The following is a 19,835-nucleotide window of genomic DNA, read 5'->3' as shown; positions in this document are numbered from 1 at the left end:
AGGAGCAATCAGCTAATTGCGATTTGCTGATGAGCGTCTCCCAAAAGCAGGAGCCACGGTGGGTCCCTCCTGGGTGCTGTGGGGACCCTGCTGCCCCCCCGGGGATGCTGATTTGGGCAGGTAGGTGCTCGCCCAAACCTTTATTTTGCAGCGTGGCGATGGTGGGAAGGCGCCCGTGGCTGCGCCCTCGGTGCCACCGCATCCCTCCGTGCCACCCTATTCCCCCCCCAAGCCCTGTCCCCCCCGCTTTCCCTGAGCCTGACCGGGGTCTGGAGCCACTTCCCCGGGTCCCAACGGGGGACAGAGGATGGTGACACGGCCAGCGGCGACCGCACACAGTTTATTGATAACACCGGCAGCACAGCACAGGGATGCTCGGGGTTGTTCTACCGTTACAGCGTGCATGGGGTACACAGAGACGCGGAGCCGGGGGGGGCCCATGCTGCCGACAGCTCATGCTGGGGGGGTGGCGGAGGGGGAGCCCCCCCAAACCCCGGCTCCTCCGGCCGCCCCCGGGCTGCGGGGCCGGGGGTTCGGGCGGCACAGCGATGGCGAGAGCAGAGCGAACACGGCACAGCGCTGCACGACACGGGGGGGACACCGCGCTGTCCCCCGCACCACTGCGGACACGGGCACCATGGCTGCAGCCCCAAAGCAGGGGGGGTCCCTGCATGAGCATCCGAGGGAGTAGTTCCAAACCGGGGTGGGGGCTCCAGCCTCCCCGTGAACCCCCTGAGGTGTTCGGGGAGCTTGGCAGGGCCAGGGATCCCTGGGAGCTGTGCCGTGGGGAGGGGACGCAAACCCTGGTGCAGGGGACGGGGGGGATGCAAGGGTCATCGGGGAGGAAGAGGGTCCTGCAGGGGCTCAGGCCAGCGAGGATGATGCTGGTCAACCAGTCCAGGAGATGAAGGCTTCCTCCCTCCAGGCGCAGAGCGGTACCGGCTCTGCCTCCGCGCTGGGCGAGCATCCCGCCGGCTCCGCAACGCCGCTATTTACACCAGCCGGGTCCTCCCGCACCCATCCAGGTCCTCAACCCAGCATCGTCCATGGGAGAAATGCGTCCCCCTGCCCGGCCCTGCCCGCGCCCCCCGCTCCCCTTAGCGCCCCACGCTGATGTTGCACGTCTTGCAGCTGGGGTCCTTTTTGGCGTTGGCGGTGGAGAGGCTCATCAGCTGGTGCCCGCTGATCTCCCCCAGCACCCCCAGGCTGAGGTCCACCGGCTCGGTGTATATGACCTCCAGGATGCTGTCCTGGGCATGGCGATACACCAGCTCGCCCTCCTCCACGCAGCACGTCAGGAACTTGTTGGAGGAAATGTCCAGCTGGGGCAAACGCTCCCGGCAGAAGAGATCCCCCGAGGAACCCTTGGGCGCCAGGACCAGGACCACGTAGTGGTAAGCGGTGTACATGCAGTAGAAGTCCGCAAAGTAGAGGTTGGTGTTGGGGTTGAAGAGGCGCTGAGCCGGGATTTGGAACCGGTAGCGGCCGTAGGGCGAGTCCTGGGGGGGCTGCCCGGTGTTGAACTCGGTGTTGCAGCTGAAGAAGATGCCGTGGAGCATCCCGCTGGTGGGCGAGCCGTGGCTGCCGCTGTTGTCCTTCAGCGACGGCTTCATCACGTTCCCGCAGTGCATCCTGCGTGTGCAGGGACCGGGAGGAGGAGGAAGGACACACACATACACACACAGGGTCAAGGGATGCGGTCCCAGTGAGGACTGACTGGGGGGAGATTGGGGACGGGGGTACCTGACATGCTGGAAATATTCCTTGTGCTGGTTGCGGTAGAAGACGGAGAAACGCAACATGCGGCCGGCGATGAGCTCAGCTTTCTCCTGCAGCTGGGCCAGGTGCTCCTTGGCATAATCTGCGGACAAGGACAAGGACATCAGGGCGTCTCCATCCCTCCCCGCCACCCCCCCGGCAGCCCATCCCTCCCCACACCTCCCACCTCCCACTCATCAGCTGCCGCTCCAACCCGCCCGGCTTGTGCAAGCTCCCGCCATCGCCCCCGGTTCTCCCGGTTCCCTGTCCCAGTAGCACCAGTTCGGCCGCCCCCTCCCCGCTGCCACGCTCACCCCCGGTGCAAAACTCCACCGTCTCGCTCCAGCCGGACACCAGGTACTCGCCGTCACTTTGCTTGACAGCCGTCTGCACCGCCACGCTGTACTCGGTGCGGGGGCTCAGGAACCAGTGGCCCCGCACCGTCATGGGCAGCGGCACCGCCTTGGCCACCAGTTTGGTGGGGACATCCTGTGTGACAAGGGGGGAGAGTCAGGCAGGATGGCATCCCCCCCGCCAACCCCTGCATCCCTGCCCAGGGGATGCTGCCGGGTACCACACGCCGCAAAATATCCGCGTTGGTGCTTCTGCTGGCGTTTGCCTGGCACCGAAACACCCCCAAAGCCACGTGCTGAGCCCCACTGCCCCGTCACTGCCACCCCCTCCCAGCCCCAAATACCTCCCAGTAAAGCTGTTACTGGGATGGGGGGCACAGGGGGGTCTCGGGGACCCCCCGCTCCCTGTGGCATCTCACGGTGTCAATAGGCCACCAAGCAGCACCGCAGTGCAGAGCCGTTTCTGTGGCAACGGCGGATGCTGAAGTCGGGAGATACAGGGGGAAAAAAAAAAAAATCCCCCCCCCTTATTATTGGGGAGGAGGAAAGGAAAAAAAAAATGTTAAACATTAAATAGCATCACCCTGGCAACCGCGCTGCTAAAAACGTCCTGAATTACTGACTCGCATCCAAGGGGAGGGGGAGCGCGAGCGGTTTGTGGCTTCGCTCCCCCGCGGGGGCTTGGGGGGGTCAGTAACACCCCGGTCCCCATCCTGGTCCCCTCCACAACCGCGTCCCATGGGGGAATTTGGCCTCAAATCAGCATGGGAATGGGCTGTAACCCAATTTTCCCCCCTAAAAGCCCTTCTCCTCTCCCTGGGAACGGGGGGTCCCGCATCTCCCCCCTCCCCGGCTCACCCGATGCTTGAACTTGTTGGAGTTCTTGTTCTCCTTCTTGTTGAGGTCGATGAAGTAGTGGGTGACCCTCTCCAGGTCCCCTTTCTCCATGGCCCAAGAGATGCGGAACGAATCGCAGGTGATGTTGTTGATCTCGATATTTTTCGGGGTCGAAAGCAGCTCCATGGCCGGAGGAGCTGATCTCCTGCGGGCAAAGGGCGGCAGGGCCCGGGGGGTCCTGAGCGTGGTTTTTGGGGATGATGAGCTTGGTTTTAGGGCTACCGAGTGGGCGGTTTGGGGGCGGTTTGGGGGTGCTAAGTGTGGCGGGGGTGCCCGCTGCCCACGGAGGCAGCTGCCAAGCGGGCGGCCGCCCGCGCCGGAGCCCCCGCGGCAGGAGCAGATGGCACCGGGGTGGAAAAGCAGCCGGTAGCCAGGAATAGGCAAAGGCGGGCAGGAGCAGGCAGCGGGGAGCCGGCAGCGAACAAGCCTGGCTGGGGAAAAGCGGCTGCGCGGGGGCCCCCGAGGTGCCGCGGGGCCCCGGCCGGTTGCCAGCGGGTGTTTCGGGGTTTGCTCAATACCGGGTGGGGAAAGAAAAACAAGGGGAGCGGAGGGAGTGCTGGGAGAGGGGAGGGTTGCACACGGGCGGTTGGCACCCGAAAAGCTGGATCCGCCTTCGCCCTGGCCCGCCGCCGCTCCGTGCCTCAGTTTCCCCCCACGGCCGGGGCTGCGCTCGCCCCCCTGCGCCGTGGGGAGCCGCTCTGCGGGGTGGGGGCTTTGCGTGGGGAGTGCGGGGGACACTGCTCGGCACCCACGGGGACATCCACCCCACCCGTGGGCACGCGCCCACGGCCACGCGTGCACCCCCCGGTGTGCGCAGAGCCGGGGGTGCAGGCGCAGCGCATCGCTTGCCCCCGCAGCCCTGCGGCGAGCCGCGCAGCCTCCCCCCAGAGCCACCGGATCCCCTCGGTGTCACCCCCCTGTCACCCTCAGGCGGCGCAGAAGGTCGCCGAATCGGGGACAGCGTCCCCGCGCCCGGCGGAGGCGTTTTGGCGGGGAGGGGGGCTGTTCTCATCCTGCACCGGGGGCTTTGCAGGCGCATCGTGACACCCCGTGTCACCGCGTCCCCGTGTCCCCCAAGCAGGGCTGAGCCGGTTCTCCCCCCGCTAAGGTGACACGATGTCCGTGGGGTTCTTACCTGGCCGTGGCGGGGGGGGGCGGCAGGGCAGGGACCGGCAGGGCAGGCGGCCCCGGCGGGGGCAGAGGATGCCGGTGGGATCGCGGTACCCGGTGATGCCGGTGCCTGCGGCTGCTGCGACCGGGATCCTCCCAGCCAGCTCGGGAATAGCGAAAACACCCTCCAGAGGAGGGGAAAAAAATGAGAAGAAAAAAAAAAAAAAAGGAAAAATATATATATCTAAGCAGCGAGGCGAGGGGGGGGGGTGGAAAAAGCCTTTTTCTGCCAATCGGGTGATGGGCTGTGTGCGGCGTCAGGTGATGCAGGCAGCGCGGCTCCTGCCTGCGGGGCGGGTGGGCGGCTGGGGGTGCAGCTCGTGGGTGCTTGGGCCCCCAAATTGGGGTGCGCGGGTTGCTGGGGGCGGGATGCTGGCCCCCACGCGGGACCCCCGTGGGAAGCGTGGGGGCAAAGCCCGTGCTGTTTTGCTTCTGGTGACGCACTTGTTTTTGGAGAGCGAAGGTTTTCTGGGGGTGGGGGGCGAGCACCCCAAAAAAACTCATTGTCCCCCAGATCGCAGAGTGTGTTGGGTGCCCACGCGTGCTCCCACCGTGGGGCTGCAGCCTGGTTGGGTCCCTCCGGGCTGCAGGGGACTCTGGGGGGGTGGCTGTAACCCAGGCAGCCCGGGGTGTCAAACGAAGGGGTGAGTGACCCCCTCGCCCCCAGTGTCCCCCAACCACGCATTCCCAAGAGCCGGGCACTGCCCGCCACAAAGATGGCGCCTCCACCTTCCGCGTGGCTCCGGGCAGTGCCAAGCACAAAAATGGCGGCTCACTGGCGGGCCACGGCGCGCCCTTAATCAAGATGGCGACAACGGCGTCTTTCCGGGAAGGGCGTGTCCTACAGCACGCATGCGCATTGGGTCGGCGAGCCGGTGATTGCCCGGGCTGGGTAAGGGGCGGCGTGGCGGACACGGGGGGAGCGGGACGGGACGGGGTGCGGTGCGGGGGTTTTGGGAGGGGTGTGAGCGGGGGGCTGAGCCCCCTGGGGAGGGCGGTGCGATAGGGCCTTGTTTGGGGGTCTGTGCAGGGCTGAGCACCCGCGGGAGGGGTTGCGGGTGGGTCCATGGGGGTGCACGGGGGGAGCCCTTTGGGGATGGGGGTGCATGGGGGGGAGCCCTTTGGGGATGGGAGTGCATGGGGGGGAGCCCTTTGGGGATGGGAGTGCATGGCGGGGAGCCCCCTGGGAATGGGGGTGCATGGGGGGAGCCCCTTGGGGATGGGGGTGCACGGAGGGGTGCCCTTGGGGAGGAGGGTGTGGGTGGGTCCTGTTTGGGGGTTCGGGGGGTGGCTGCACCGGGTGTCCCTGACTGTCCGTCCCCCCCGGCAGGGCCAGCCCGAGGATGGCGGAGGGGGGCTCGGGGGACAGCGGCTCCCCGGGCAGCCTGCGCCCGGGGCTCCCCGGGGCACGGGGGGTGCTGGGGAGACGCCCGACCGGCCCCCCCCTCACCCCGGGGCGCCTGCCCTCCATCCGCTCCCGGGACCTCACCCTGGGGGGCGTGAAGAAGGTGAGTACGTGGGGATGGGATCCCCCAAACCAACCCTTCGGGGGTGACCCTGCGTCCTGCCCGATTGCTTGGGGACCCCCCTGGCACAGGTGGGGTGTGAGGAGCAGCAGCTGGGGGCGGTTTTGGGGTGCTCCCTGGCTGCCTCCTCCAGCCCTGCGGCCGGTTTGGTTTCTGTTGTTTTATCTCCGCTCGTGCAGCGACTTGTCCCTCTGCTCTCGTTTGCAGAAAACCTTCACCCCCAACATAATTAGCAGGAAGATCAAGGAAGAGTAAGTGGCCTCGTAAGCGTCTCCCTGGGGTGCGGAGGCGGTTTTGCCAGCGGGTACCTGCACAGCGGGGTCTTGGTGGGCAAAAAATGCCCTGAGAGGGGAACCTGCTGCTGCAAGGGACAGGGCTGGGGGCGACAAACCACCTCCCCACTCCCCAGGCCCAGAGAGGATGTTTCGGTCAAGAAGGAGAAGAAGGAACGGGACAGGGACCGGCAGCGTGATGGGCACGGCCGGGGCCGGGGCCGGCCCGAGGTTATCCAGTCCCACTCCATCTTCGAGCAGGGTCCTGCTGAAATGATGAAGAAAAAAGGTAACGGGAACTGATCCCCCTTCCCTGGGGGGTTTCAGGGGTGTCCTGCTCACCCCGGGGCTGCTCCCCGCTCCCAGCAGGCTCCTGGGACAAGACGGTGGACATGGCGGACTTCGGCCCTTCCCACATCATCAACATCAAGAAGGAGAAGAGGGAGACGGATGAGGAGACGAAGCAGATCCTGCGGATGCTGCAGAAGGACGATGTGAGTGGGACCGGGAAGGGGGGCTTTGGTGGCACCGGGGCGGTGCTGAGTGTCCCCTCTCGTGTCCCCGCAGTTCCTCGACGATCCGGGGCTGAAGAACGACATCCGCAACAAGCCGGTGCAGCTGCCGCTGGCCCACTCGGGATGGCTCTTCAAGGAGGAGGTGACAGAGCAGGATGACACCCAGCCCTGGCTGCCCAAGGAGGAGAAGATGGAGCTGGACCCCCCAGCAGTGAAAGGTGCCCTGGGGTGGGGGGTAAACCCAGCAAAATGGGGCTGGGGGAGTTCCCCCTTCCCCATGCCCACCGGCCGCCTGTCCCCAGTGAAAGAAGAGCCGTGTGATGAGGACCCCCAGCCCAAGCCAGCGCAAATTAAGGGCCCCCCCGGTTTTCCCCGGGACGTGTCGGTGGCCGAGCTGCTGCAGCGGCTGAGCCTGTCGCCCGAGGAGGAGCTGCTGTTCCTGCAGCTGCCCGACACGCTGCCCGGCCAGCCCCCCACCCACGACACCAAACCCCTCAAGACGGAGCTGCAGAACGAGGAAGGGCAGGTGGTGGTGGTGAAGCAGGAGAAAAGCCAGGTAGGGGCTCGGATGGGGGACGGTGGGGTGATGTCCCACGGCGCTGTCCCCGCTACGTCCCACCGTGTCCCTCGGCAGGAGGCGAGGCAGGCAGAGAACACCTGCACCCTGGCTGACCTCCCCGAGGGGCAGGTGGGGAAACTGCTCGTCCGCAAGTCAGGGAAAGTGCAGCTGGTGCTGGGAAAAGTGACCCTGGACGTCACCATGGGGACCCCCTGCTCCTTCCTGCAGGTATGGGGGGGTGCTGGGGACCTGATCCCCGAGATAGCCCCTGGGGGGGGTCCCTGGGACCAGTGCAGGGAGCAGGGTTGTGCTGTCACTTAGGGGAAGAGACCTGCTCTTGTGTCCCCCTGCTACCCCTACCCTGGGGACATCTCCTCCAGGCTTAGCTCCCCCAAAGCCCGCAGGGGCCTCAGCCTTTCTCCCCCCGTGGTTAAAGGATTTCCCATGGGAATGGGGTGCTCAGGGGTGTCTCCCGTCTCCGGAACAGGAGCTGGTGTCCGTTGGCATCGGGGACAACCGGACGGGCGAGATGATCGTCCTGGGCCACGTGAAGCACAAGCTGGTGTGTTCCCCGGACTTCGAGGCTCTGCTGGAGCACCGGCACCGGTAGCCCTGGGGGTCTGAGCCCCACAGCCCGTGGGGACAATCCCTGCACAGCTCGGGGACCCTGCAGCCCCCCGGCTCTGTCCTCAGCCCCCAGCATTGCCTTGGGGACACCGAGGTGTTTTCTGCGGATGCCGGGGGCTCCTGCAGTGGAGCAGCAGTGGGGCTGGGGGCTCCAGCTCTGTCCCACTGCCCCCCCGTGCAGAACAGACGGGGGCCGTTGCTGCCTCCATCTCGCAGGTTTGGGAGACCGTGGTGTCCCCTCTGGCTCTCCAACAGCCGCACACACACTGGGGAGCAAGACACGTGCTTGAGGGGAGAAATGGAGAATAAAAAGCTGTTTTTTCCCCCGTGGGGGCTGCTGTGTGTCATTCTGTGTCCCTGCTCTCCTCCGCGGTGCCACCGTCAGCCTCCACCCCATGCCACTTGCCCGACCAGTTGCCACCAGCTCCGTGCTGGCACATGGGGCTGTGTCCTCGGCCACTTACCTGGTGGCAGGGGAGTGGGACCCCCCTCAGGGGCCAGTGCTGGCCCTGGGCACAGCTGCAGTGTTAGAGGCCAGTGAGTGGCCACCACCGCATCCCCACCATGGGGGCAAGAGTCTGCGTGTCTTGCTGGGGGCGGGTCAGCATCACCAAATCCTCCCTGCGTGTCCCCCCCAAGGCAGGGAAGCACCAGTTGCCTGTGTAGAATGGGGCTGGAGCTGAACTCAACCTTCTGCTCTTGCGTCTCTGCCCCATCCCATCTTACCTCCAACCTGCCCCATTGCATCTTACCCCTCCTACCCTATTTTACCCCTCTGCCCCATCTTACCCCCTATCCTGTCCCATCCCATCTTACCTCCAATCCATCCCATCTTAAGCCCCTCCTGCCACATCCCACCTCACCCCCCCACCCCATTTTAGCCACCCATCCCATTTTACCCCCTCATTTCATTCCACCTTACCCCCACTCCTGCTGCATCCCATCTTGCCCCCTCACCCCATTTTATCCCCCATTCCACTCCATCTTATGCCCCTCCTGCCAATCTTACTCCCCCGCCCCATTATACCCCTCCCACCTCATCCCATTTTAACCCTCCATCCCACATAAACCCCCCTCCTGCCCCATCCCATCTTGCCCCCTCACCCCATTTTATCCTCCATTCCACCCCATTTTACCCCCCCATTGCACCCCCTTTTACCCCCATTGCACCCCATCTTACACCTGATTCCACCCCATCTTCCCCCCATTCCACCCCATTTTCCCCCCTTTTCTCCCATTCCCCCCATTTTTCCCCCATCCCCTCAATTTTCTCCCCATTCTCCTGATTTTACCCCCCATATTCCCCCATTCCACCCCATTTCCCCGCATTCCACCCCATTTACCCCCGTTCCCCTCCATTTTTCCCCATCCCCCCATTTTCTCCCCATTCTCCCCATTTTACCCCCCATTTCCCCCCATTCCACCCCATTTTACCCTCATTCCCCTGCATTTCCCCCCATTCCTCCCCATTTTACCCCCCATTTCCCCCCATTCCACCCCATTTTATCCCCCAATCCCCCCCATTCCCCCCATTTTTCCCTTCGTCCCCCCCATTTTACCCCATTCCCCCCATTTTTCCCTCATTCCCCCCCATTTTCCCCCCATTTCCCCCTATTCCAACCCATTTTACCCCCATTTCCCCCCATTTTTCCCTCATTCCCCCCATTTTTCCCCCCGTTCCCCCCCATTTTTCCCCCATCCCCACCATTTCCCCCCATTCCACCCCATTTCCCCCCATTCCTCCCCATTTCCCCCCCATTTTTCCCTCATTCCCCCCCATTTTACCCCCCATTCCGCCCCATTTTTCCCCCATCCCCCCATTTTTCCCTCATTCCCCCCCATTTTTCCCCCATCCCCCCATTTTTCCCTCATTCCCCCCATTTTTCCCCCATCCCCCCATTTTTCCCTCATTCCCCCCATTTTACCCCCAATTCCCCCCATTTTACCCCCCATTTCCCCCCATTTTACCCCCCACTCCCCCCCATTCCCCACCTCACGCCCCCTCCCCATTCCCCGCCGCTGTCCGCGGTGCTGAATCCCCCCGTCGAGGGGCGTGCCCATCGCCCCGCCCACCGAAGGGGCGTGGTCCGGGGTGTGTGGGCGTGTCTGCGCCTGCGCAGTGCGCCGTGCGGCGGCGTGCCCGGCACTCCCGCCGGCTCCTCGACGTGGCGCCCATGGATCCCCCGCGGCCCTTCCGCCTGCCCGGCCCCGCCGCGGGCCTCGCTCCCCCGGCCAGGCTGCGGGGGCTCCCGGGCCGCGCCCAGCGCCTGGCCCACCCCGAGGCGCCGCTCTCCGCCATGCTGTGCGAGCTGGGGCTGGGCGAGCGGCCCTGCCCGCCGCTGGAGGCGGGGGACTGGCCCATGGGTGGGTGCTTGTGCCCCGGGGAGGGCGGTCGGGGAGGCCCGGCCAGGCCCTCCCGCACTGCTCGTTGTCCTTTCTACGTCCCACAGGTGTGGCGGAGGCTCTGGCGCAGCCCAGCCTGGCGGTGGAGGATGAGGTGGGGGTGGCAGCGCTTCCCACGCGTGGACGGTGAGTCCCCATGTCCCCATGACCCCATATCCCCATGTCCCCATATCCCCGTGTCCCCATATCCCCATGTCCCTGTGTCCCCATATCCCGGTGTCCCCATGTCCCCATATCCCTGTAACCCCATATCCCCGTGTCCCCATGTCCCAGTGTCCTCGTGTCCCCATATCCCTGTGTCTCCGTGTCCCCATGTCTCCGTGTCCCCATGTCCCCGTGTCCCCATGTCCCCACTCCTGAGTCCTGGTGGTTTAATTGCTGCTGGTGTGGCCAGCAGGCCCAGGGCAGTGACCGTCACCTGTGCTGGGCACCGGGGAGGCCAAGCCTCGAATCCTGGGGGCAGTTTTGGGCCCCCTCACGCCAAGAAAGGCCTTGAAGTGCTGGAGCAAGTTGAGAGAAGGGAACGGGGCTGGTGAGGGGCTGGAGCACAAGTGTGATGGGAGCAGCTGAGGGAGCTGGGGGTTCAGCTGGAGAACAGGAGCTGAGGGGAGACCTTCTGATCTCTGACCTGCCTGAAAGGAGCTTGGAGCCAGGGGGGGTCGGGCTCTGCTCCCCAGGAACAAGCGCCAGGACCAGAGGAAACGGCCTCAAGTTGCGCCAGGGGAGGTTGAGGTTGGAAATTTGGGAGAATTTCTTCCCCAAAGGGCTGTGGGGCATTGGAACAGGCTGCCCAGGGCAGTGCTGGAGTCACCATCCCTGGAGGGGTTGGACAGACCGAGATGAGGTTCTCAGGGACAGGGGATAGTGCCAGGGCTGGGGGAACGGTTGGACTCGATGATACTTTTCCAAACAAAACGATTCTGTGGGCTGGGGGACGCTCTGCAAGTGCCGCCGCTGCTGTGACCCAGCCGGTGGCCGCGCCACCATTGCTCTGCTCTCCCAGCAGCCCGGTGCCACAGCTGGCTCGCCACCAAAACTCGCTGTTTTGAGGCTCTCAAGGCTGGGAACACCCGCTGCGTGTGGGGCGTGAGCCTGGGAGGGGTCTGCACCAGGGGGTGGTGGGGAGGGCTGTCACCAGGGGTTTGCAGCCAGGACGTGGCCGGTGTGTCCCCAGCGTGCCGGGACTCACCTCTACCCGCACCGGGGACACAGGATCCTGTGGCGAGGCCGAGGGGACGTGCTGCCCGTGCCCCCTGGCAGAGACGCGGCCGTGCTGTCCCGCGGGAAGCCCAGCATCACCACCACGCCTGCCCTGCACCTGCTGGGATCCCGGCCCTCCCGGCCGCCCACGTCCACCCCAGTGACCCCCCAACCTGCCAGCAAACCGTGAGTGAAGCGTTTGCGAGCCCTCACCCCGCATTTTGGTGTCTGAACACTGGCTGGGGTCGTGACTGGCCACCTTGTCTCTCCTAGGGCACCGGGGACAAAGCCGGTGGCAAAGGGAACCGCTGTATCCGTGGGGCTGAACTCAGTTAAAATCCACTGCCAGAACGAAGCTGTCTACCAGTACCACGTCACCTTCAGGTACTGGCCTGGGGATGGGGGGCCGGGGTCTCCCGCAGCCCCTCGGAGGGTGGGTGTCCCCCGCTCCATCTCCCCTCCCTCCATGTCCCTCCCTCTGTCCTGGTAGCCGCTAGATGGAGCGGCCGTCGCAGCCATGGCACTGTGGGCAGAGCCGCTGCAGGGCAGCAAAGCAAATCAGCTCCGGCTTTGCCCCCTCGGGGGGTTTTTGGGGTCCCGAGCTGGGGGCAGAGGGGGGTTGGAGGACCGAGGGTCTGCCAGCGGCAGCAGATGGTGTGTCCCCGTCTCCGGCAGCCCCGAGGTGGAGTGCAGGAGCATGCGCTTCGCCATGCTGAAGGAGCACCGGGAGGTGACGGGGGACGTCACCGCATTCGATGGCTCCATCCTCTTTCTGCCCATCCTGCTCCCCCAGGTGAGAGACAACGTGATCCACCCCTGAATGAGGTTTTAGCCAATTTGGGGGCGTGGGGAAGCCCCCCCGGGTGTGAGAGCATCCCTAATGCCCCGTTTCGCCCTGCAGACCGTCAGAGTGAAGACGCAGAGGAGAAGTGACGGCGAGGAGGTGGCCATCACCATCCAGATGACCAAGGTCCTTGAGCCCAGCTCGGATCTCTGCATCCCCTTTTACAACGTGGTTTTCCGGAGGTGAGGGGCAGCAGAGACCCTCTCCAAACTCCAAGGAAAACACCCTCCTCCTCCTCTCTCCAAGCCTGAGCCCATCCTGCTTTTATTTCTCTTTTTTCTAGGGTGATGAGAATCTTAGATCTGAAGCTTGTTGGGAGAAATTTCTTCGAACCTGCCCAGGCCACCATAGTTCAGCATTACAGGTGGGTGCTGGACGCTTTTTTCTCCTGGCACTTCCCGAGCACATGAGAGCGAGACGGGGACATCTCTGTCACCCCTGGCAGCAGCGTGAGGCTGGAAATTCAGAAGTTTTGCCAGGTCGGCTCTCTTGGCTGCCTCCGGTTAGCCTGACCTCAGGGCGCCTGTTCTCTGCAGCGCGATTCAGGGGTTATTAGCTGGAAGCTGGCAGCCAGCTGGGAAATAAATCCCTGTGGGTTCTGAGCACTCCTTGGCGAGCGGGTTGGCTGGCCAGCTCCTCTGGCAGCTCCAGTTCCAACCCCGGCGCCGTTGGGCACCTTCTTCTCCGGGCACAGGCTGCAGATCTGGCCGGGATACTCCGTCAACATCCGCAGGAAAGACGGCGGCCTCTTCCTCTTAGTCAACTCCATCCACAAAGTTGTCCGCAGTGATTCCGTCCTGAATTTCATGTAAGAGAGAAGGGGGAGAATCGGCAGCCGCAATCGCTAGGCTCTCGGTTGCCAGTGCCATTTGCCAAAAGATGTTTTGGCTTTGGGGCAGCACGGGCTGGGAGCATCACCGTGAGCGTCTCCTCCTCGTTGCAGGCACAGCATCTACAAGCAAGACCCCAGCAGCTTCCAGGATGAGTGCACCAAGCAGCTGGTGGGCAGCGTGGTCATCACCCGCTACAACAACCGCACCTACCGCATCGACGACATCGACTGGAACAAGACCCCAAGGGACAGTTTCACCCTGGCCAGTGGTGAGGAGGTCACGTTTGTGGACTACTACAGGTAGGGACCTGCCGGAGCATGCCTCGGCATGAGTGTGTGGCCGTGGGGAAGGGTTCAATGCCTGAGGGGCAGGAATATCTCGCCTGATGCTGTCTCCAGGGTGTTTTTTTTTCCAGCAAAACCTATGGGATCACCATAAAGGAGCTGGACCAGCCGCTGCTCATCCACAGGCCCAGGGAAAAGCAGACGCCGGATGGGAGGGTGAGCAAGACACGGGGACCTGGGGAGGGGAGATTGAGACCCAGGGTCTTTTCTCGGCTCCTCCAGCCCCTGTCCTGCCCATAGTTTGGGGGTTCAGGGCTTGCAGCCTCCCTGGGGGGCTGATGGTGCCTGTCCCCCTCCCCACAGCGGCAGCTGGACATGGTGCTGCTGCTGCCGGAGCTCACCTTCATGACCGGCATCCCCGAGATGAGGAAGAACAGCCGAATGTTGAAGGTCAGAGCACGTTTGCCTTTGATGGCCCCTGCTCACCAGAGAGCTGTGGCTTGGGGGAGCTCAGAGGCCCCAAATCACACCTTGGGGAGGTTCCCCAACCCTCGTCCCATGCCCGCCCGCTGCAGGACGTGACGCGGGAGATGCTGCAGAGCCCCAGCCAGCACTACGCCAGTCTCACCAACCTCCTGCGCAGGATCAAGGACAGTGCGGACGCCTCCGGGGAGCTGATGCGCTGGGGGCTCCGCCTGGACCCCAACATCCACTGGGTAAGGGCCGCGGGGGGGGCAGGCTCTGATATGCCCCCCTAGAAACAGAGGCATTGGCTGCACCAGTGGTTTTCTGCCCTGTTTAGACGCAGGGCCGTGTCCTACCTATGGAGAGGATCAACCTGCGGTACAGCTCGTTCATCCCCAACGAGGAGCTGAGCTGGAACAAGGAGCTCACGCAAGAAGCCCCCATCTCGGCGGTGAGCCCCCCTGGCTCGGCCCTCACAACAATATCCCCTTGTTTGAAAACTGGGCTGGGTTTTCTTAGTGCTGCCATCCCGGCTGAGCTTGCTGGAGCTAAAACCTTTCCTTTATTTATATTGGCTTCACGCTGTTTTTCCAAAGGGCGTTAGAGGTATGTGGCCGTATCCTCCTCTTTGAGAGGCGCAAGGCTTTCAGAGCGCAGCAATCGGATATTTTCATGTGCCTTTTACTTTTCTCTCAGGCCACTTTCCCTCTCCTGAATTTCCCCCAGCTGGGAACTGCATGGTTGGGCCCTGAGTCAAGGGCTCTCCTCCTCTCCTCTCCTCCTCCTCTCCTCCTCCTCTCCATCCCCATCCCCATCCCCTCCCCATCCCCTCCCCATCCCCTCCCCATCCCCTCTCCATCCCCTCTCCATCCCCTCCCAGATCTCCGTGAACTACTGGGTGCTGGTTTACCCCAAGCGCCTGCAGGACATGGCCAGGGAGCTGGCGGCCACCATGGAGCGCTCCTGCGGTTCCGTCGGCATGCACGTGGGCCGGCCCGCCATGCTGGAGCTGAAGGACGACCGCATCGAGACCTACGCCAAGACCATCCGGGGCGTTTTGGGGAGCGAGGTGAGGAGCAGGGGGTTTTGGGGCTCGGTTTGCATGTGTCGTGGTTTAACCCGAGCTGGCAATGCAACCACACAGCCACTCACTCACTCCTTCCCCAAATAGGCAAGAGTATCAAAAGGGAAGGGAGAAACTTGGATTGAGATAAACACAGTTTAATAAAATAACAAAATACTAATACACTACTAGTAAATATATGCATAAAATAGAAATAAAAGATACTCAAAGCAATTCCTCACAAACATGCTGAGCAGCCAGTCCCAGGAAACAGCACCTGGTCCCAAAGCCGATCCCAGAGAGAGAAAAGAGAGGAAAAAGGCAGAAGGGCTCTGCAAAATTGCAAAAAGCCGAATGAAACATCCCACACCAAAACTCCCCCGCTCTGGCAAAAAAAAAAGAGTGAAGGCGCCTGAGAGAGAGAGACAGAACGTCCCAGAGGGCCCGAAACTGGAAGGCCCCGACTCCTTAAATAGTTAGCATGATGCTAATGAGATGGAATACTCTCATTGATCAGTGTGGGTGTCAGTCCAGCTCTGTCCATCCATCCATCCATCCCCTTCCTCGCTGCCTCACACCTGTGGGCAGAGCTCAGCGTGTCCTTGGCTCTCAGACCAGAGCAATTAAAAACATTAACCCTGTGCTGGGGTGTTGTCTCTTGTTCTCAAACTAAGCCCAAATAATGAGCGTGGAAAAGAAAGGTTTCTAACCACGTGAAGAAAATTAGCCCGTTTTCAGTCAAACCAGCACCACATATCCGAGGGGGAGGATTGTGAGGGTCTTTTGGGTGCTCCTGCGTCCGGTGCTGGTGTGTCGCCCTCGCCGTGCTGCGTTTCTCTGCAGGACAAGGTGCAGCTGCTCCTGTGCATCATCTCCGGCAACCGGGACGATTTGTACGCGGCCATCAAGAAGCTTTGCAGCGTCCAGTCGCCGGTGCCCTCCCAGGTGGGCTCGGCGGGAGGAGACCACCAGTGCGGGGAAGCCGTGGGCACCTCCAACATCGTTTTTTCCTCTTTTTTTTTTCCCCCCTACTATAGGTTATCAACGCCCAGACCCTCATGGGCCCGGTGGGGAAGATTAGGAGCGTGGTCCAGAAAGTGCTGCTGCAGATCAACTGCAAGCTGGGCGGCGAGCTCTGGGGGGTCGATATCCCCCTGGTAAGGAGGGAAAAATGAAAAACAAACACTGTGCACACGCGTGCAATGAGTTTGCAAATGCTGGGGTGTAAACTCCTGCGGTCACAGGCTTCCCACTGAGGTTGCGGATGAACCATCTGCAGAATTGGGGCCGGTGTCTCGTCTTTTTTGTCCGTGCAACGTCCCTTGCAGCGGGAGGGAAGCGGACAGGGCAGCTCGGAGGTGTCGGACTTATCCCAGTCTCCCACCTGCCTCTTTTATTTTCCTCGCCCCCTCTCAGAAACAGCTGATGGTCATCGGCATGGACGTCTACCACGGCCACAGCAAAGGGCTGCGCTCCGTCATCGGCTTCGTGGCCAGCATGAACCCGTACGTGCTCCCCCAAAACTGGGGCACGATTTTCCACCCTGGGGACGTGGTGGGGTCCCTTTTGTTGGGAAAGGGGTGAAGCCGGTGCCGCCCCCTTTGTGCTGGGTGTTGCCGGGGTCAGTTTTGCATTTGCACGATGTCTGGGTGGACTTTGGCTGGCGAGATGGCGCGTTTTCACCTGATTTATGTCCCCCCTTTTCCATCCCCAGCGTCCTCACCAAGTGGTATTCCCGGGTGGTGTTCCAGATGCCGCACCAGGAGATCGCCGACAGCCTGCGGCTCTGCCTGGCCGATGCCCTCCAGCACTTCTACGAGGTGAGCCAGACCCCCAGCCCTATCCAACCCGCCCCCCGCCGCCGTTTAACATCCCAAAGCCAGGGGAAAACACCCCAAATTCACCACCCAGGGTATGTGCGGATGAGCAAACGCCCTCGGCAGCCTTTGGACTGGATGCGGCACCCGCGGCCACGCACGCCAGGGAGGTTTCGCCCTTATCTGGGGAACGTGCAAACCGGCCACGGGGATTAGTTTGTGCTGGAGGAAAAGCCACGTTACATCCCTGCCCGTATCAGCGCCGAGTTACCGAGTCCCAGCCTCTTGTCCCTTGTCCCCAGTGTGAGAAAAGCTGCGTGTGACAGGACAGGGGCCACGACCCACTCGTGGGATCTTTCCCGTCCCGTTGCGGGTGCAGAAAAGTGAATTTTTCTGCCAACTGGGAGTTTGTTGTTACCAAACTCTCGCCCGCGGGTGGCATTAGTGCCAACGCTGCCTCTCTCTGCCCCGCCAACCCCTTTAAAACCTGTTTTGAGATGCATTTTGCTGAGGGCTTGAATTTACAACTTTAAATCTCTTTTTGACTTGGAAACTTGGTGGGCACCGAGCTCCAGGGCACACGCCTCCCCCCGCCAGCCATTCCTGAGCACGGGGGGTAAAAAACACTGAATTTTTCCGATTTTTTTTCCTCCCGCAGATGAACCACTGCTTGCCCAAGAAGGTGGTGGTGTACCGGGACGGCGTGTCCGACAGCCAGCTCGACACCGTGCTCAAGTACGAGATCCCGCAGATGCAGAAATGCTTCGAGACCTTCGAGAACTACCAGCCCAGGATGGCGGTGCTGGTGGTGCAGAAACAGGTCAGCACCAATTTCTACGCCCTCGTGGCCGAGCAGTTCGTGGCCCCCCCGCCCGGCACCGTCATCGACCACACGGTCACCAGCTCCGAGTGGTGAGTGGTGGCGGCGACGCGGATTTTGGGGGGCGGAAAAGGTGCATGGGGTGCAAAAGGAAGAACAACCGGTGTGCAAAAGACCCACAAAAAACTGGTGTGCAAAAAGCAGCTGGTGTGCAAAAAAAAAAAAGATCCTCATGTGGGAAAAGGGCTGGCGTGCCAAAACAAACCAGGTATCTAAAATAAAACCGAATCGCAAAACAAACCTTTGTGTGCAAGAAAATAACTAGTGTGCAAAAAAGAAAACCCCTCGTGGGTAAAAAAATGGGTGTACAAAACCAAACAAACAAGCAACCCTTGTGTGCAAAAAAAAATAACCCTCGTGGGGAAAAAAAATGGGTGTACAAAAAAGAAACCAAATAACCATTGTGTGCGAAATCCTCTTGTAGGTTAAAAAATCTCCAAAACCTGGTGTCCAAAAAAAACCCCTTGTGGGTGAAGGGAAAAAAGGGTGTCTAAAAAAAACCCTTGTGGGCAAAATAACCCCAGGTGTGCAAAGAAAAGAAAAACAACCCTTGTGTGCAAAAAAAACCATTGTAGGCAAAAAAACCCCAAAACCCTGGTGCGCAAAAAAACCCCTTGTGGGCTAAACAAACTTTGTGGGAAAAGAAAAACCCCTGGTGTGCAAAAAGACCCTGGTGTGCAAAAGGAAATCCGTGTGGGCAAAAAAAACCCTGGTGTGCAATAAAAACCCTTGTGGGCAAAAAAAAAAACCCCATGTGTGCAAATTGAAAAAAACCTTTATGTGCAAAAAAAACGCCTTGTGTGCAAAAAAACCCCTGGTTTATAAAAAGCAAAAGTGTGCAAAAAAAAAAAACCCTTGTGTGTAAATAAAATTGAAACCAAACCCCTTGTGTGCAAAAGCCCCCTTGTTTAGGAAAAAAAAGTGTGCAAAAAAACCAAAAGTGTGCAAAAAAGAAATTTAAAAGTAGGGGGGAAAAAAACACCTTGTGTGCAAGAAAAAGCCCCTTGTGTGGAAAAAAATGCTGGTGTGCAATAAAGCGCTTTGTGTTCCGTCGCTGGCAGGCAGGATTTCTTTCTGCTTGCCCACCGCTCGCGCCAGGGCTGCAGCGTCCCCACGCGCTACGTCTGCGTGTTGAACACAGCCCAGCTCAGCGCTGAGCACCTGCAGAGGTGAGGGCAGCACCCCAAAAAACGGGGGGGTCCCTAAAATCACCCCCTGGGGTTCACGGGGAGGGCGGGAGGTGCTGGGCTGAGGCTGCTCTTTGTACTGGGTTAACTGGGAGGGTTCCACGGCGGGTCAGGGGAGGTGAGTTGCACCTGTTTTGCCTCGGTTCTAGGGGGAAAATAATTCATTGCGAGGGTGATAAAGCGAATTAATTTAAAGGGCGATAAAGGGAATTAGTTGCAAGGGTCATAAAGGGAATTAATTGCAATGGTGGCGAAGGAAAATCTGTGTCACCCGGCGCTGGCCAGGGTGACCTTGCAGAGCTGCTGTGGGTGCAAATGTGGCTCAGTTAGTACCCGGGTAATTAATGCAATTGGCCGCTATCGGCACCCAGAGCCTGGGTGAAGTCGGGGGGAAGAAAATGGTGAAATGGGGGGGAGAAAATGGTGAAATGGTGAAATTGGGGGGGAAGAAAATGGTGAAATTGGGGGGAAGGAAATGGTGAAATTGGGGGGAAGGAAATGGTGAAATCAGGAGGGAAGGAAATGGTGAAATCAGGAGGGAAGGAAATGGTGAAATCGGGAGGGAAGGAAATGGTGAAATCAGGGGGAAGGAAATGGTGAAATCGGGGGGGAAGAAAATGGTGAAATCGGGGGGGAAGAAAATGGTGACATGGCGAAATCGGGGGGGGAAGAAAATGGTGACATGGCGAAATTGGGGGGAAAGAAAATGGTGAAATTAGGGGGGAAGAAAATGGTGAAATGGTGAAATGGGGGGGAAGAAAGCGGTGAAATGGTGAAACTGGGGGGAAGAAAATGGTGAAATCACAGGGGAACAAAACACCCGTGGGAAGAGGTTTGGGGAGCAGGATCCGCCCCTGAAAACACAATCTGGGGGTGTCGCAGAGCACTAACGTCCCTTTTTGTTGTCCCCAGGTTGACTTTCAAGCTGTGCCACCTGTACTGGAACTGGCCGGGCACGGTGCGCGTCCCGGCGCCCTGCAAATACGCGCACAAGCTGGCGTTCCTGGCGGGCCAGGTCCTGCACCACGAGCCCGGCGCTCAGCTCCGCGACAGGCTCTTCTTCCTATAGCCGCCCCGCTGGCAACGGGGGGGGAAAACAGCGCGATTTTTGGGGTTCCGCACCCCCGAGAGCTCAGGGTTGGATTCCCTTACGTGTGGTTTGTTTTTTGTTGTTTTTTTTTT

General features: G+C 61.1%; 3 protein-coding genes across 4 annotated transcripts; 2 read left to right on the top strand and 1 right to left on the bottom strand.

Annotated features, from left to right (window-relative positions):
- Positions 1 to 1,097: 1,097 nt before the first annotated feature.
- On the bottom strand, positions 1,098 to 4,268 carry PHYHIP (phytanoyl-CoA 2-hydroxylase interacting protein). The gene is made up of 5 exons (XM_065651753.1): positions 4,144 to 4,268; positions 2,970 to 3,153; positions 2,073 to 2,247; positions 1,744 to 1,861; positions 1,098 to 1,632 (listed from the first exon to the last, which is right to left on the bottom strand). Exons 2-5 carry the CDS (start codon positions 3,132 to 3,134, stop codon positions 1,098 to 1,100), a joined length of 993 nt encoding a protein of 330 aa, XP_065507825.1. The 5' UTR covers positions 3,135 to 3,153; positions 4,144 to 4,268.
- Positions 4,269 to 5,041: 773 nt separating this feature from the next.
- POLR3D (RNA polymerase III subunit D) lies at positions 5,042 to 8,005 on the top strand. Of its 2 annotated transcripts, none has more exons than XM_065651693.1 (9): positions 5,042 to 5,070; positions 5,509 to 5,686; positions 5,912 to 5,955; positions 6,114 to 6,265; positions 6,346 to 6,470; positions 6,544 to 6,709; positions 6,794 to 7,047; positions 7,126 to 7,278; positions 7,538 to 8,005. In XM_065651693.1, exons 2-9 carry the CDS (start codon positions 5,522 to 5,524, stop codon positions 7,658 to 7,660), a joined length of 1,182 nt encoding a protein of 393 aa, XP_065507765.1. In that variant the 5' UTR covers positions 5,042 to 5,070; positions 5,509 to 5,521; the 3' UTR covers positions 7,661 to 8,005. The 2 variants fall into 2 exon arrangements, with proteins under 2 accessions (XP_065507765.1, XP_065507764.1); XM_065651692.1 differs by having other exon boundaries at positions 6,343 to 6,470.
- A 236-nt stretch (positions 8,006 to 8,241) lies between these two features.
- PIWIL2 (piwi like RNA-mediated gene silencing 2) lies at positions 8,242 to 19,722 on the top strand. The gene is made up of 22 exons (XM_065651646.1): positions 8,242 to 8,277; positions 9,798 to 10,041; positions 10,128 to 10,206; positions 11,293 to 11,466; positions 11,554 to 11,664; positions 11,956 to 12,073; positions 12,182 to 12,306; positions 12,408 to 12,488; positions 12,819 to 12,932; positions 13,068 to 13,256; positions 13,373 to 13,457; positions 13,605 to 13,691; positions 13,817 to 13,957; positions 14,044 to 14,157; positions 14,587 to 14,775; positions 15,613 to 15,714; positions 15,807 to 15,926; positions 16,186 to 16,274; positions 16,484 to 16,589; positions 17,245 to 17,498; positions 18,528 to 18,635; positions 19,566 to 19,722. Exons 1-22 carry the CDS (start codon positions 8,242 to 8,244, stop codon positions 19,720 to 19,722), a joined length of 2,823 nt encoding a protein of 940 aa, XP_065507718.1.
- The last annotated feature ends 113 nt before the right edge of the window (positions 19,723 to 19,835 follow it).

This window comes from Caloenas nicobarica, chromosome 25, assembly GCF_036013445.1.
Source record: "Caloenas nicobarica isolate bCalNic1 chromosome 25, bCalNic1.hap1, whole genome shotgun sequence".
Lineage (NCBI taxonomy): Eukaryota > Metazoa > Chordata > Aves > Columbiformes > Columbidae > Caloenas > Caloenas nicobarica.
Note: the sequence above shows the minus strand (reverse complement) of the source record. Positions and strands in the feature narration are given on the sequence as shown.

Bases quoted from the DNA above. Each gene is read 5' to 3' on its own strand.
- PHYHIP (XM_065651753.1), bottom strand. From the start codon at position 3,134: ATGGAGCTGCTTTCGACCCCGAAAAATATCGAGATCAACAACATCACC. The intron at 2,248-2,969 runs GTGAGCCGGGGA...CTTGTCACACAG, and splicing joins CCAACAAGTTCAAGCATCGG to GATGTCCCCACCAAACTGGT. The intron at 1,862-2,072 runs GTGAGCGTGGCA...CCTTGTCCGCAG, and splicing joins GGTGGAGTTTTGCACCGGGG to ATTATGCCAAGGAGCACCTG.
- POLR3D (XM_065651692.1), top strand. From the start codon at position 5,522: ATGGCGGAGGGGGGCTCGGGGGACAGCGGCTCCCCGGGCAGCCTGCGC. The intron at 5,687-5,911 runs GTGAGTACGTGG...TCTCGTTTGCAG, and splicing joins CCCTGGGGGGCGTGAAGAAG to AAAACCTTCACCCCCAACAT. The intron at 5,956-6,113 runs GTAAGTGGCCTC...CCCACTCCCCAG, and splicing joins AGCAGGAAGATCAAGGAAGA to GCCCAGAGAGGATGTTTCGG.
- PIWIL2 (XM_065651646.1), top strand. From the start codon at position 8,242: ATGGGGGCAAGAGTCTGCGTGTCTTGCTGGGGGCGG. The intron at 15,927-16,185 runs GTAAGGAGGGAA...GCCCCCTCTCAG, and splicing joins GGGGGGTCGATATCCCCCTG to AAACAGCTGATGGTCATCGG. The intron at 16,590-17,244 runs GTGAGCCAGACC...TTCCTCCCGCAG, and splicing joins CCCTCCAGCACTTCTACGAG to ATGAACCACTGCTTGCCCAA.